General features: G+C 40.9%; 1 protein-coding gene across 1 annotated transcript in view; it reads left to right on the top strand.

The window, feature by feature from the left end:
• Positions 1–2,080: 2,080 nt before the first annotated feature.
• Positions 2,081–13,666, top strand: part of LOC140245982 (A disintegrin and metalloproteinase with thrombospondin motifs 9-like) — an 82,154-nt gene continuing 70,568 nt past the window's right edge. Inside the window, exons 1-2 of the mRNA XM_072325432.1 lie at positions 2,081–2,182; positions 13,498–13,650. Of these exons, the coding sequence (XP_072181533.1) occupies positions 2,160–2,182; positions 13,498–13,650 (176 nt within the window). The 5' untranslated portion in view covers positions 2,081–2,159. The remainder of the gene's footprint in view (positions 2,183–13,497; positions 13,651–13,666) is intronic.

Genomic DNA, 13,666 nt, shown 5'->3' on the forward strand with positions numbered 1-13,666 from the left:
TTTTCATTTTATGGAGGATGCCTTTGGTGGTGTACTGCCCGCAATTTAGAGCACACATGTTAGGCATTAGTGTTGTGTTTCTTTTGGAGCACATAACCCCACAAGTTCTTATCCCTTATTTGTCATAGACTTGAGTTCAAACTGACTATTATCACTTGTCTGTTGCTTAGCCTCCTCCTCCTCCTCCTCCTCCTCCTCCTTTCTATCACGTTCCTTTACCTCTTTTTTTCTCTTCCTTGCCTATCTCTCCATACTCTGTCTTTGCACATTGTCTCCTCTTCCTCTTTCTTCTCTTCCACTTTTTCTCCATCCTCTCTTCATCTTCCCCTCTTCCTCCTCTTCTTTCTCATCCTTTCCTTCCTCTAACAACCCTCCTCCTCTCCTTCCTTCTCTTCCTCCTCCTCCTTTTCCCCCTTCTCTTCTCCTTTTCTTCCTCTTCCTTTTCCTCATCCTCCTCCTTGTCCTCTTTCTACTCCTCCTCCTCTTCATTCTCCATCTCCTCTTTCCTTCCTTCCTTCATTCCTTTCTTTCTTTCTTTTTTTCTCCCTCCACCTCTGCCTCCTCCATATCCTTCATCTCTTCCACCTTTTCTTCTTTTTCTTTGTGTCTTCCTCTTCCTCCTCCTCTTCCTGTACCCTTACTTCTTTATCCTGTACATTTTCATTTTTCATCTCCCCGCACCTCTTCTCCCATCTCCTCATGCCCTTCTTCTCCTGCTGGTGATGTCCAAATTTAGGCTTTCATCTTTTTCCTGTCTAGGCAGGAGACACAACATGACCTGACCCTCCGAGCCGAATGACCCAACTTGATCTCGATCCCAGTGTCAGCTATCACTGCAAACATGATGGAACATGAGCTTCCCTGATAACAAGCATACTCGTGGTGATAGGGGCAAAATGCAAGATCCGCAAGAGATTGTGTCATCTGTTTCTAGCACTCTAGCCCAGCTGGTTGTGATCACAGATTTGTCTCTTCCATCATCTTCTTCCTGTATGTGTTTGTCTATCTGTATGTGTGTGTGTGTCTGTGTGTGTGTCTGTGTGTGTGTGCGTGTGTGTGCATGTGGTGTGTGTGCGTGTGTGTGCATGTGTGTGTGTGTGTGTGTGTGTATGTGTGTGTGTGTGTTATTGTGTGCAAGAGCATATTTGTGATATTAATAGCTTTTGGAAATCGGGCATGCACTCAAACTTCAGGAATAAACTAATCTGTCCATGATGTATGTCTGCCTTGATTGAAAGGAGCAGGAAAATCTGCTCCAAGATCAAGGATGGTGGCTTCAAAATCAAAGTCAGCGAAGGAAATGTTTCACTGATGACCGCCTTTTTATCTGTGCTACCTGGTAATGGACTTATTCCTGACACAGTTCGTTCTCGTAGTGTTGTCAAAGTTTACGGGTGATCTAGTAACCTAGTTTTTTTTTCTCTTTCTCTGTTGTTTTTTTCCCTTGCATAACATTACCAGTGTTAGTTAGGTAGTAGTCTGTTTCTTCTGAGCTAATTTCATGTTTGCTTTCCAAATATGACTTCTCAGGAGCTTTACATTTAATTGTTTCCTTCCCCCCAACAAATCCCAAGTCACACTACACTTTGTCTGATGCTCTCCACATGCAGACGTTTCACTCTCATTCTCGGTGAACCGTTAACGACTGGAACAAATTTATAAAGTTCAACTTGATGATTCATGGAAAATGTGTGTCTTTTTAGTGAGTCTTTTTAGTGTGTCTTTTAACTGAATGTACATGCTTCCCTGAACTTTTATCTAGACACTTGCTAAATTAGTGGTCAGGTTTTAATCATGTCCATGTATGGACATGATCCCATGCAATATGGGATTAAGATTGCATAATGATTTATTGTCATGATCATTAATTGATTCTCACTTGTATCATTTGTCAATTTGCTGTAAGAAATGCTGAGTTTGCCTAGCACTGCCCGATATGTTGTGGAGCCTTGATTACTGCTCAAATTACTAAAATGTACCTGGTAGTTTTGCTTGTGCTGTATCAGGCATCAATCTTTCTGGTCTAATGATGTCACTCATATCCTGGTCTCACCTTCTATCCCTCCCCCTGTCCAGGTCTAGCAGAGTTAGGCACAGTGTGCGACCCTCTCAGGAGCTGCTCCATTGTGGAGGACAATGGTCTCAGCGCAGCCTTCACCATGGCCCATGAGCTGGGACACGTGTAAGTAGAGTTTGGTCTTCAATTCCGCAAAAAATTCGGCAGGATTAGGGCCAGCCTACTCCTCCAAGCCCCAGAGTGTAGACTTGTTAAGACAGATGTCTTTCGAGAGAAACTGCCAATGCTTGATTGAGAATTGTGTTTAAAAATCCCTGCATGTGTTATTCAATTATGCAGCAATATACAAATGAACTTACATAAACTTGATCAAGATCATACACTCATTAAAGCTTCCGACATGGATATGGGTGTGTGGGAAAACATATCTTGACTTATGTTACCAGAAACCTTAGCATGATTAAACAATCGTTACCAGGTAGCAAATATTTGTGCCAGATCTTGTGCATCCATGTCATTCACATTGTATGTTGTTTTGATCCAGCTATTTAGAAGGAAACTTTTGAGAAGTTGATATTGGGGAAGATTAATTCTCCCAAAGTGTCTGTGCCTGGGTTTCAAGGTGAACAAATAATTTCCCCAAGAGATGGATTCAGAAACATGATATAGTTGCAGCTTCCATAGCACCAACCAGTAACCCTTGGGATTAAGTCTTGTTGCTTTGGTAGCAATGATTGCAATCAAGAAAATTCGCTTTTTTTCACTCCAGGTTGTTTAGGATTCTGTCATTTTCCTGTATTTTTCTTGAAAGAGTACTGGTACATGGTTTATTGGATTCCTAAGATCTGCACTTCCATCTTTTCTGATGCTTTCAAAGTCAGACATTTCTAGCACAAAAGATCTACTGAAAAATGAGCCAAGGTTAACCTGTAGCTTGTTCTCCTTAATGCTGCTCCATTAATCATCTTTTCTTTTCTTTTTTTTTTCTTTTTTTTTTTTTTGGGGGGGGGGATGGGGAATTAGGGGATGGTTGTGACATCAGGTTGGGACATCAGGGGCCCAACCTGTGCCATGTGGTGCAGCTGCAAACTTTCCTCGACTTAGCAACAAACCTTTGATAGGCGACGTCCAGATTAGGTCCCTGACATGGCTATTTCCTTGGGAGGCTCTTCAAGTTTCAGCGAGGATTTGGCATGCCCATTGGGCAGGGATTTGTTGGAAATTGTCAAGTTTAGTTGCGCTGATCCAACTAATCAGTCATCTCTTGAGGCAGACAGGGGGGTTTTCACTGATCCCACCTATTACGGTTTCGGTTTGGAAACTGACAAGAAAACAGAAAGAAAGAATAAATCGAAAAAATAAAATTTGAGGGGGAATTCATGTCCAGTATGAACCACTGTGACCACCGACTGGACAACAGGGAGCTGTGAAGTAGGTCAAGGGGTCTCAGGTCTGCAGCCTGCCCTGTCGGTCCAGATGCCTCATGTTTTATGGTGTATATTTAGGGAACCCTGCAAAAGCTGTGGTTTACACAGTTAGTCCAGCTTTTGGGCCATAGGGACTTCTCAAATAAGAGAGAAAAAAAAGAGGGGAAAACAAGGAAAAAAATGTCTAAATCTAGTCAAGACGGTATGCTGTGTATCAAGACCATAGAAGGCCATAGTTCATATTGATGTGTGTACAGAAGCTCAGACCCACTGACTTGATCCTGATAATCTAAAACAACTGACTGTAAAGAAGAGTTACCTGTTTTTGTGTCAAACTGCAGCATGACCCAAATGTACCTTTGGTACAGTACTGCATTTGCCAATGTGAGTGAGGTATTGCAGCTCTACATATGAGGGCAACTGAGCCATTTTTAGTATGTAGTTTTGTTTTTCCAAAGGCAAGGAGAGAAGCAAGATTAAAAGAAATAAACAACAACAACAATAAACTGCCACAATATTTCAGTAGTTTTGCTCAAGACTCATCGTGACATTGTTCTCAGTATTGTGATGACATGAATGTTATCATGTCTGACACGAACAGTGAAGACTGTTCAAATATTGCAGCATGTTCTAGATAGGACGCTTGGCCGATTTTTATGGTTTGCTTTGTGATAAAATCTCACTCAGTCTGTTGGCCTGGAGTGTTAAGCAAGGTTGGATGGCAATGTGCTGCAATCTAACCCAGAGGCTATAATTAGAAGTAATTTTCAAGGTTAACATACTTTTTTTCTATTTTTTTTTTCAGTGGGAGTTTGTGTGTAGTTGCCTGATTGCATTGGCAGATGACAGCGGTGACAAAAGAACATCACATGAAATCATGACACATTTTTATGCCAACCATTGTATTGAAACACTTTTGTGCTGCCAATAATAAGTTAGGGAGAAAAACGTAAGTGAATGATCACTTCCTTTGCATTATAGTGAACAGGTTGATTATTGTGAATGTTAATCTCAATGTTATGACATTTTGATAGAATGTAGAGTAATGAAAGCTATGTCTGGTGGCTTCAGGAAACCGCACAGACAGGGAATGGGTGTTTGGGTACTGTATTTAGTGGCTAGTGACTCATGTATTTGTCCTTTTGTTTACAGAGCTGAGATACAAGGTCATTCATTGAAACGCACCAAAATAACCATTTTCTTGCAACTACTGAACTGTTTATTGACTTTTTATGACCACTATCGCATTTCGCATGACCAATATCAGTGAGTCAGTGTTTGGTATTGTAAGAAAGGGGGGGGGGGGGAGGAGAAGACAAAATCTGGACGTAAAGGTCTGAAACTTCTGATTGGCTGTTTGCAGATTGGAAGAAATGATAAATGCAAAACAGACTGAAGAAGACTTGAGCCATCAATTGTGTCACCACATTTGCCTGTTGAGGGTCTCACAATACCTGTCATGGAAGGAGAAAAAAATGTTGCCGCTTCATCACTTTGATATGACAGTAATCTTTCAAGCAATTTAGATTTTAATATGAGTCATCCAGAAAGATATAGGACCCAAAACAAAAACAAAACACCAAACAGATCTGAGTGGGAAGTTGGTAAACATAATTTAGGCTTAATGTGTTTTGAAGCCATTGTTACGGTACGTGCTGGCATCGTACACGCTCCCCTGACTCTTCCGATTTTACCTGAACTAGTTTCCATAGACCACAGACTTTCAGGCAGACAGATAGGTTGGGTATGCCTATAAAGGACACTGCTACATTTATCAGTCAAGGCTCTGCCAGCACGTGCCAACCAACAGCCTCATCCTGAGCTCTCCTGGGGCCACCGAGCAGCCACAGGGGTTTATAATGCCTTCCTCGCTCCATCCTTGATACCATTCCACTTTGATGTCATTCAACAGAAGGTGTTAAAAATCATGCTATGAGTGATAACAAGGATTAGTTTAAAGAAAGAGTGAAAAAAAAACACTTCTTACTTCAGTGTTTTTGCCTCAGTGCTAATCCTTGTGAGGTCAAATATTTCTCCTCATCCAAGGGTGCATACGTGCCAGAAGTCCAGTACAATCCCAGGATTGTTATTGAGCTAATTTGGCTCTTGTTAGTAAGCTATTAATGAGACAAAGAAGGGGAAGAAAGTGTTTTGTCATGATGCCAACTTCAACACTACAGTTAATCTGCTTTATAAAGCTACTGTTTTTATAAAGATGTATGATAGAAGGTTGGGGGGGGGGAGGGGGCAAATAGGACAAAAAAGAAATTAAGATGTAGAAAAAGGGAGAAGAATAAGGAGAAATTTTGCTGTTCTTACATTTGCAGACTATGGCAGTGAACATAAGGCCGAATATATGCCAGTACCTTATTTAGCCAATGAAAGTGTACTGCACTCCTTGTATTGTCGTTAAGAGTTATTAATAGTATGCCTCAGACGGTACATTATATCATCTCAGTGAATTTGGCCCTGGGTGAGGTAGGAAGGCAGCCATTTTTAATACCCATCTGTGGTTGCACTGTCTGTTAACTCTGAGTGACCTGTATCACATTGGTCATGTCCAGTAGCACTTTTTTAGACCACAGAGGCAAACCTAGTGGGACATGGTCAGGGGTCCTGTCATGGTTAGTCCACCATATAATTCTGCCAAGTGATGACCCTGACAGGCGCATGACTTTGAACTCTGAAACTTGGCCCAAATCACTCTTGTTTTGTTCCTGCAAAACCAAATCTGACAGTGATGTGCATTTTTGTTTACGGCATAGTTCTACCAGGGGGGTTGATGGTGGAAACCATCCAGACTGAGCATAATGAAGTGTCACCTGATTTGTGAGGAGACGGTGTCAGAGCTCATTGCGTCAACAGACGCTCATCAGGGATTGGATTCAGAAAGGGTGACTAGCTTCGTCCAGTCATTAGCACCCCAAGCATAAAATATCATCATCTCATGACCTCATTGTGAGAGGATGACAGACTTCTGGCAAAGGCTCACGCCTCTTGAGTTTGATCACGTTATTAACATCAGCTTGACGTGAATATGTATCAACATTACGCAACTAGAACAATCTGTGTCTTTGTTCTATTTGTAGTTCTCTTGCTTGAAGTATGAAAGACTCTGATGAAAATGTGTTGGCAATAACAAAGATTATGTGACTAGTACTTTGCTAAAGGTTTCAAGCACAAATTGATGCAAGATGATAACTCTGTTTTACCCCTTGACAGAGAGTTGGTTGTCACGTTCTTGGCCGATCATTAAGCCTGTGCACTTATCAAGAAGTCCTCGGCACAATTTTCAGCAGGGCAATTTTGTAACCAATCCAACGGAATAGGAACCCCAAACTGCAATTAGGGAGAAATTTGGGAAAGTAATTTCGGGGGGATGCTGTTACGGCAGTCCAAACATTCTGGCCGCATTGCATTACCTGTTCGCATTGCGTCCGATAGGAATGGCCATCCACCCCTCCGCTGTGAGGCGATAAAAGATCCCTCTTCTTCCCAGCAGACCTCCGAAGGAGCGCACCACCCCAGGGTATTTTTGCCCTTAATGTGAGTCAACATGAGGACAGCGAGACCGGTCCCGATTTCCACTTGAAGGGGAGAGTTAGACTTGGTTTAAGCTTTCAAATCCTCCACTGAGCTGGAGTTTTCTTTGCTATTAAGAGGGGCCCCACTGCATCGCCATCATCTGGAAGACAGGAGAAGGAATCGTGGGAGAGCTAGGAGATGAGATTGGCTGGGGCTCGTGAGGATGCAGTCATCGATGAACCGGGATGGGGCTGTAGACTGGATGCGTTGATGTGGCTCGGAAGTTGCAAGCATTAGGTCTTCTTTCATTCTGAACAGCTGTGTGTTGAAATTGGAGTGCAGATTGGACTTACTATCGGTCTAATTATGATCTGATGATATTCCACATATTAGATGGCAAAACAAAGATCAACAGACCATGAAACATCCAAATAAGGAATTGTGTACATTACATGACAGTATTGATCAATCAATTTAGCACAAAACATGATATCTAATTTGCTCTATAATATCTTGAAGTTGTGAACCGCTCCTTGCCCTTTTTCTTTACTGACTTGTACTATTTATCCAAGCTGTGGTAAAAGTGCAACCTGAGTGTCATGAAATGCTGTCTATTCATGGCATTTCTTGGGAATTCTTTTTTTTTTTTAACCAAATGTGTTCAATTTCCAAATTCACTTGAGCTGCTGTCTTAGGTCACACAAGGGTCACCCACCTTGCAGCTTGGTATAAACTCCCAAATGTTTTAAATGCATAAAACTGCTAGAAGGTAGAGAACATGTAAGGTTCCCTTACTTTTTGTCTTCGAAACATACTGAGCCTCTCAAAGTTCAATGGACAAAAACAGTGAATATGAGGAGTTGCATTAATATGATATTTTGTCAGATTTGACGTGTTTGACTGATGAGACAAGTTATGACAATTGAGCCGTAATCGGTCTGGAAGTAAAGAATTATGGGAGTGGGAAGTGGAGGGTCCCCGGCCGGCGGGCCAGCCAGCAGTGTCCTCCTGCAACTCCCAGGGTCGCCGTGTCTAGACCCTGTGTGGAGCACACACCGCACACCTTCTGTCCCACGACAGTCTGGCTGGCCGCAGCATTCAGGAAACCCTCAGTTACCACCATTGTTTCCTCTTCGTGTTGTCACTGACAACAGGAAAAGAATGCAAATGAGATGTTTTGCAAACACTGAGTCCCAGAGGGAATCCGTTCCATTCTCCCGAGATCACTTAGGTGTCCCCTTCATATTTGTTGAGGAAAAAAAAAGGGGAAATTATCTTATTTTGAACTAACCAGGTTCTATTGGGGATGCTGTTTTGTTTTTGTTCTTACTCAAAGCTTGAAAGAGGAGACTACAGTTATTTTGAATTAAAAAACATATATTCTGCCTCAAATCAAGACAGTGATAGTCCATGTCTATTTTTGTAATAAATGGTAACACAGATTTAGATTAGAAAATAAAAGAGAGCAAAGCAATAGATATGAATTCATTTTAATGGATATTCGAGGTCATACTATAAAGTAACAGGGCATTCAAGCAATGTTCAGAAATTAGTGGTACAATGTTATATATTAACTTTTACCTTACATAGATACGTGTAGATTTCCTTTGTCAATGTCATTCATGTCCATAAAGTAATCAATGTATAGCAGCTTTGATCAAAATCTTGCTTATCATCCAAGATTTATGACCCTGTTGTTTGCTCTGTTAATGACAAATGAAACATTCTACTAATATCATTTATGTGAATGTAATCTTGCATGGTAATCTGCACAACAAATTTGGGTCACAAATTGCCGTCAGTCATCTTGGAGAATGTTCAGCCTTGTGAAAAGAAAGCCCCCCCCCCCCCCACCACCACCACCCTTTTGTGATTGTTATCTCTGAAAAGGCAAGTGTGCTTTTCAGCCTCTCTGCATTTGATATTGGAGCTACCGTTTTACTGACAAGAGAACATTCCACCCCTAGCTTTACTATTGAAAGGAATGAGTTTGGAAAAAAAAATATGATCATTATCTTGATGGAGTGCAACAGTACTCGAGTATTCATTATTCGATATATATTTTGCTATTGGTGTGTGTGTGTGTGTGTGGGGGGGGGGGGGGGGGGAGTACAGTATTCAAATTTCCAAGCCTCTGTGTTTGGGAGCAGTGTTGAAGAACATTGACTGGTGCCATATTTTGCAGTTAGCAGTGTTATTTCTAACACACATAATTTTGTCAATGTAACAGTAGTCGTTACTGCGTGAATCTACCCAATATCTAGGCATCAGAGTTACAAAATGTTACACAGTCAGAGTAAAAGATATACAATAATGTGTGGTAGTCATGTTACATAGAGAATAATCTTTCAAATACTGACTAGGACAATATATATATATATTTTTTTTTTTCAATATTAACATTTTTATGTGAGAAGTGTCTTTGTCCTTTGACATAGATTACTGCTGTATACAGAGTAGAAAGTATTACAGATTAGCAAAACAAAACTTCTTTTAAAGCTTATATGACTTAGGAAACAACTTGCTGGTTCTTTTCTTGAAGGTGACATCCACATGCATCTAACATAGCTTGAGACTTTTTACAGATTTGATCAAGAAAATTGTCCGTGTTTGAGGATTTTGAAAAAACCTTTTTTTCCCCCTTGCTCACAACCCTGGGTATTATCGCTTTGTATGGGTAATTGTATTTTTGAAGCTCTCTCGCCACTCGGAGATTGGCTGGCGAGCGAGAGCGTGGAGAGGTGACGAGCGGGACACCCAAGTGTCACAAACGTCATCCTGAAACTATTCTGTAACGAAGAAATCCTGAAAATGTGGCATCAATTTATGGGTGTAAGTGACTTCAATTATCACCCCATAGGTCTCTATCTCGCTGCTTCTTCCCTCCCCTCCCCCCCCCCCCCCCCTTCACTCGTCTGTAAGTCATTCAGGCCTGACTTTGGCTGCAGGTCTTAGCAGATTTCAGCTCGAGAAAATTGCGGCACCAGATTGTAACTTGATGGTGCCATCCATTCTCAGAGAACCAAAATTAAATGTTGTAGGAAGTGCCTCTACTGTGTTTTTATTTGACTTTCACCCTTTATTGGAGGCTTTGAGAAAGCATTCAAAATTCTGTTAAGATGGTAATGGGAGGAAATGAGTGATGTCTCTGACATCCTGTAAAAACTTATTTTTGTACGACAAAAGAGCTGTTTCCTTTTCTCCTCTCCGCCCCCTCCCCCTTTAAAATCAACCCTCGTTCCCCGTGGCTCAGCTCTCTGCTGAAGCTAGATACAGTGAAAGAAAGAAAAAAAGATATCGGCAGGCCCACTCTTTGTTTCTATCTTCTTCAAATACAGTTGTAGTTGATAATTGTGACTTTTTTTTTTTTAGATATGTGTGGTTGCTATAGCAACCCAATTTAAACATGAAAACACAGCAAAGCCAATGGGTCCGTTCTACAGTTACAACGAGGACAGCTTTGATAGATATATGTGGGGAATATGTGCTCCTGACTGGGCGTCGGACACGTTCCAGCTCCCGGAGAAGGGGAGGGGTGGAGGGGATGGCAAAACACACGAGTATCTCCTTTCAATATTTATGCTGTTTGTCAACTTTTTTTTCCCCTTTGTTGCCAAAATAGCATTTTGTTTTGATTGTCCATGAGTGGGAGATGTAGTCAGAAGCATGTTGGTGTAACCTTGGGCTCCAGTCAGGTCAAATGCAGAGTGGAAGAGACCAAAAAGAAGAGGTAGTAATGATGGCTGTTACCATCCACATGCAGAGAGCTTAAAGTTGAAAGACTTCTCTAATTCTTCCTTATGCAGAACAAGGGTATGGCCACTCCCAGAAGGGGGAGTCATGCATACTGTATACGCCGTATATTTTGCAAGTTTATTTTGTTTTTATTGCAAATTGAGACTTCCTGACAGTTTCGTGAGTGGTTGAATACACAATTGTGGAGTACTGGAGCACGGTACTGAATGGAGAAATGTATACGTGCATGTCACATTCATGTTGGGATCAGAGTCAACATTTTTGTGTGATTTTAATTTGCAAATAGCACTTTACTCAAAAAATTTGCAAAAATAAAAACCTCAATCATGAAATATTTGATGTATATAGGGCCTATACAGTAATTGACTTCTTGTGTGTGAGTGGATGTCTTACATTCAGGAATAGGATTTGAATTATTACACTTCTTAGTTGGATTCTTCTTTTCTTGAGGATGTGTGTTGTTGTGTCGTGGAAAGGAAGTAAACTAAACCTATGTCTAAAATCACTGTACAATTATTGGCAGGTGCTATGTTGCTGCTAATGCTAAGCTACTGTATGTATGTTTGAATCAGCAAGTCACATATATATCTGTGCTTATCTGCTACATCTAAATGTTTGAAAATCACAGGTTTAATTGAGCAACAGCAGGCATTCTGCCCTGAATGCATGAGTTTGATACTATGGAGGAGAGAAGTGTAGAATAAAAGCCAAAACCAGAGAGTGGTATTGGTATCATGTGGCAGTATTAAACTCTGGTAAATTTGGTTTCAATCACCCTAGGTCAAGTGCATGCCTATTTTGTACAGGACCTAACTGGCTGTTAAGTCCAGACTCCGGGGCTGTTAATGGGTTTGTTGGCCTCGTAAATATCTGACTCTTGAAACTTCTGAATCCTCCCCGGCAGTTTTGATAGGGAGAGTGCATCTAGAGTCAGACTGATGAGCGTTAGTTGTTTGTTTAGACTTTACCAGCACTCAGCAACTGTTAAAACAGAAAATAACTACAGCCATGTTGAAACCACTTGTCATTTCTACTTGGCAGTTTTGTTTTGTTTTGTTTGTTGGTGTTGTTGTTGTTGATTTTTTTTTTTTTGCTTTAAAATGTATGGACTAAAGTGGCAATAGCACTTATGGCTCTGCAGTTATTCTCTATCTGTGACAGTTTTTGCTCACCCCCCCCCCCCCTTTCCCCGGTAACATTTATCATCATACCTTAAGCAGGGTTTAAAAACTAACCCCACCAGAAGGATTCATACATTGAAAAAGTTAGAAAGTGTAGAGTTAGACAGACTTCAATGATATATGTGGTAATTTAGTGCTGCAAGTTTCAGTGAGTCCATATTGACGTATTTCTTTACTATACCATGTGATACGCATTAGCTAATTGGATGAAGACTGGTATTTTCATTGGATTATTATTATTATTTTTTTTTTGGGGGGGGGAAGGAGGGGGTAGTATTTTTTCTAGACTGCATGTCTCTTCTCTTCATTTATTTTTGCTGTTAGAATTTTAGCCCCTCTGTTATTTCTTATGTAGTAATGCAATCTTCTTTTTGCTACATTCACACTGGTACAAACACTGTTCCTGTTGAAAACATTGAAAAATCATGGAACTTTAATAGCATTTTTACCTGATACAGAAAAATCGTGGAAAGAGAAACATTTAACAAATATCATGAACCCTGATTTATGTCCAATTTCATTCTCAAATGTTAAGTTTGCATATTTTCACATGAATCATATAGTGTTCATATTTTTTTTTTTTATTCTGCACTCCCAAGTTTATATGATACCACTGGAAAAAAAAGGTCATGATCTTCAAAAATCTTACTGGCGACAAGTAATGGAAAAGTCGAGGAAGTTACCTTTTGCAGAAGGTCTAGAAACTGTGCCTAACTTTATAGGTAACATATGCTGCAGTCAATCTATGGGCGAATCGCGATTACAAACACAAAGAAAAGGACATTAAGTGTGATTGTTTTCATGTTAAAATGGAAAAAGAGAAAGGCAGGATGGAGTCATGAAAGTGACATTGTCTTCCCAAGATGAAAGAAACTGTAGCCGTTTCTTTCTTGCCTCCCATAACTACATCTTAATCATTCATTACGAGGAGGTTGTTGCGATCAGATTTCATGTTAGACGACACCGAACAGCATTAGCTTCATGCTGACTCAGACTGCACAGAGCAGATCGCTGGCGATGGTAAGGGGAATCTCGCTAATGAAAGATGAGATCAATGGGGTGAAAAGAGGGGTGGGGAATCAAAGAGGGGGATCAAAGAGGGGGGCAACAATTGTACCAAGATGTTTCAGTGGCGCTGGTCTCGTAACGTGGGAGAGAAGAGCTGTCCACATTAATAATATGTTACTATGTGATTCCACTACGGGGTCTCCCCTTACCAGAGTTCTTTGACTTTTCACCAACGGTAGCAGTCATGAACCACTAATTAGGCATTGATAATCCCGTCAAGCTAACACTGTTGAGGGTGGATTTGCATAGTGGTAATCGCAAAGTTGGATTTAGTATGGATGCATAAAGATATGAACATGTCTGAAGGATGTCCTAACTCATTTCTCCATCATCTGATGCTCAAAGTCATCCTATCACCCCATCATCTATGTTTTCTCATGTTGTATCATGAATCGAAAACCTTGAAATGGCATCTCAATTGTAGTAGTACTGCTCAGTAATACATTTGATAACCAGCACTTGTGATGTTCGAATCATGCTGATTTCTCGCACCTTTTTCATTTTCCTTCTTCCCCATCCCCAGATTCAACATGCTGCATGATAGCAACTTTAAATGCCAAGATTACGAAGACACGCGTGCGAGAAATTATGCTGTGATGGCGCCGACCCTCAACTACTACACTACGCCATGGCAGTGGTCCAAGTGCAGTCGCAATCAGCTCACGGAATTCTTGGAGTAAGATGTCGTTCTC

This window comes from Diadema setosum, chromosome 2 (genome assembly GCF_964275005.1).
Source record: "Diadema setosum chromosome 2, eeDiaSeto1, whole genome shotgun sequence".
In the NCBI taxonomy this organism is placed as follows: Eukaryota; Metazoa; Echinodermata; class Echinoidea; order Diadematoida; family Diadematidae; genus Diadema; species Diadema setosum.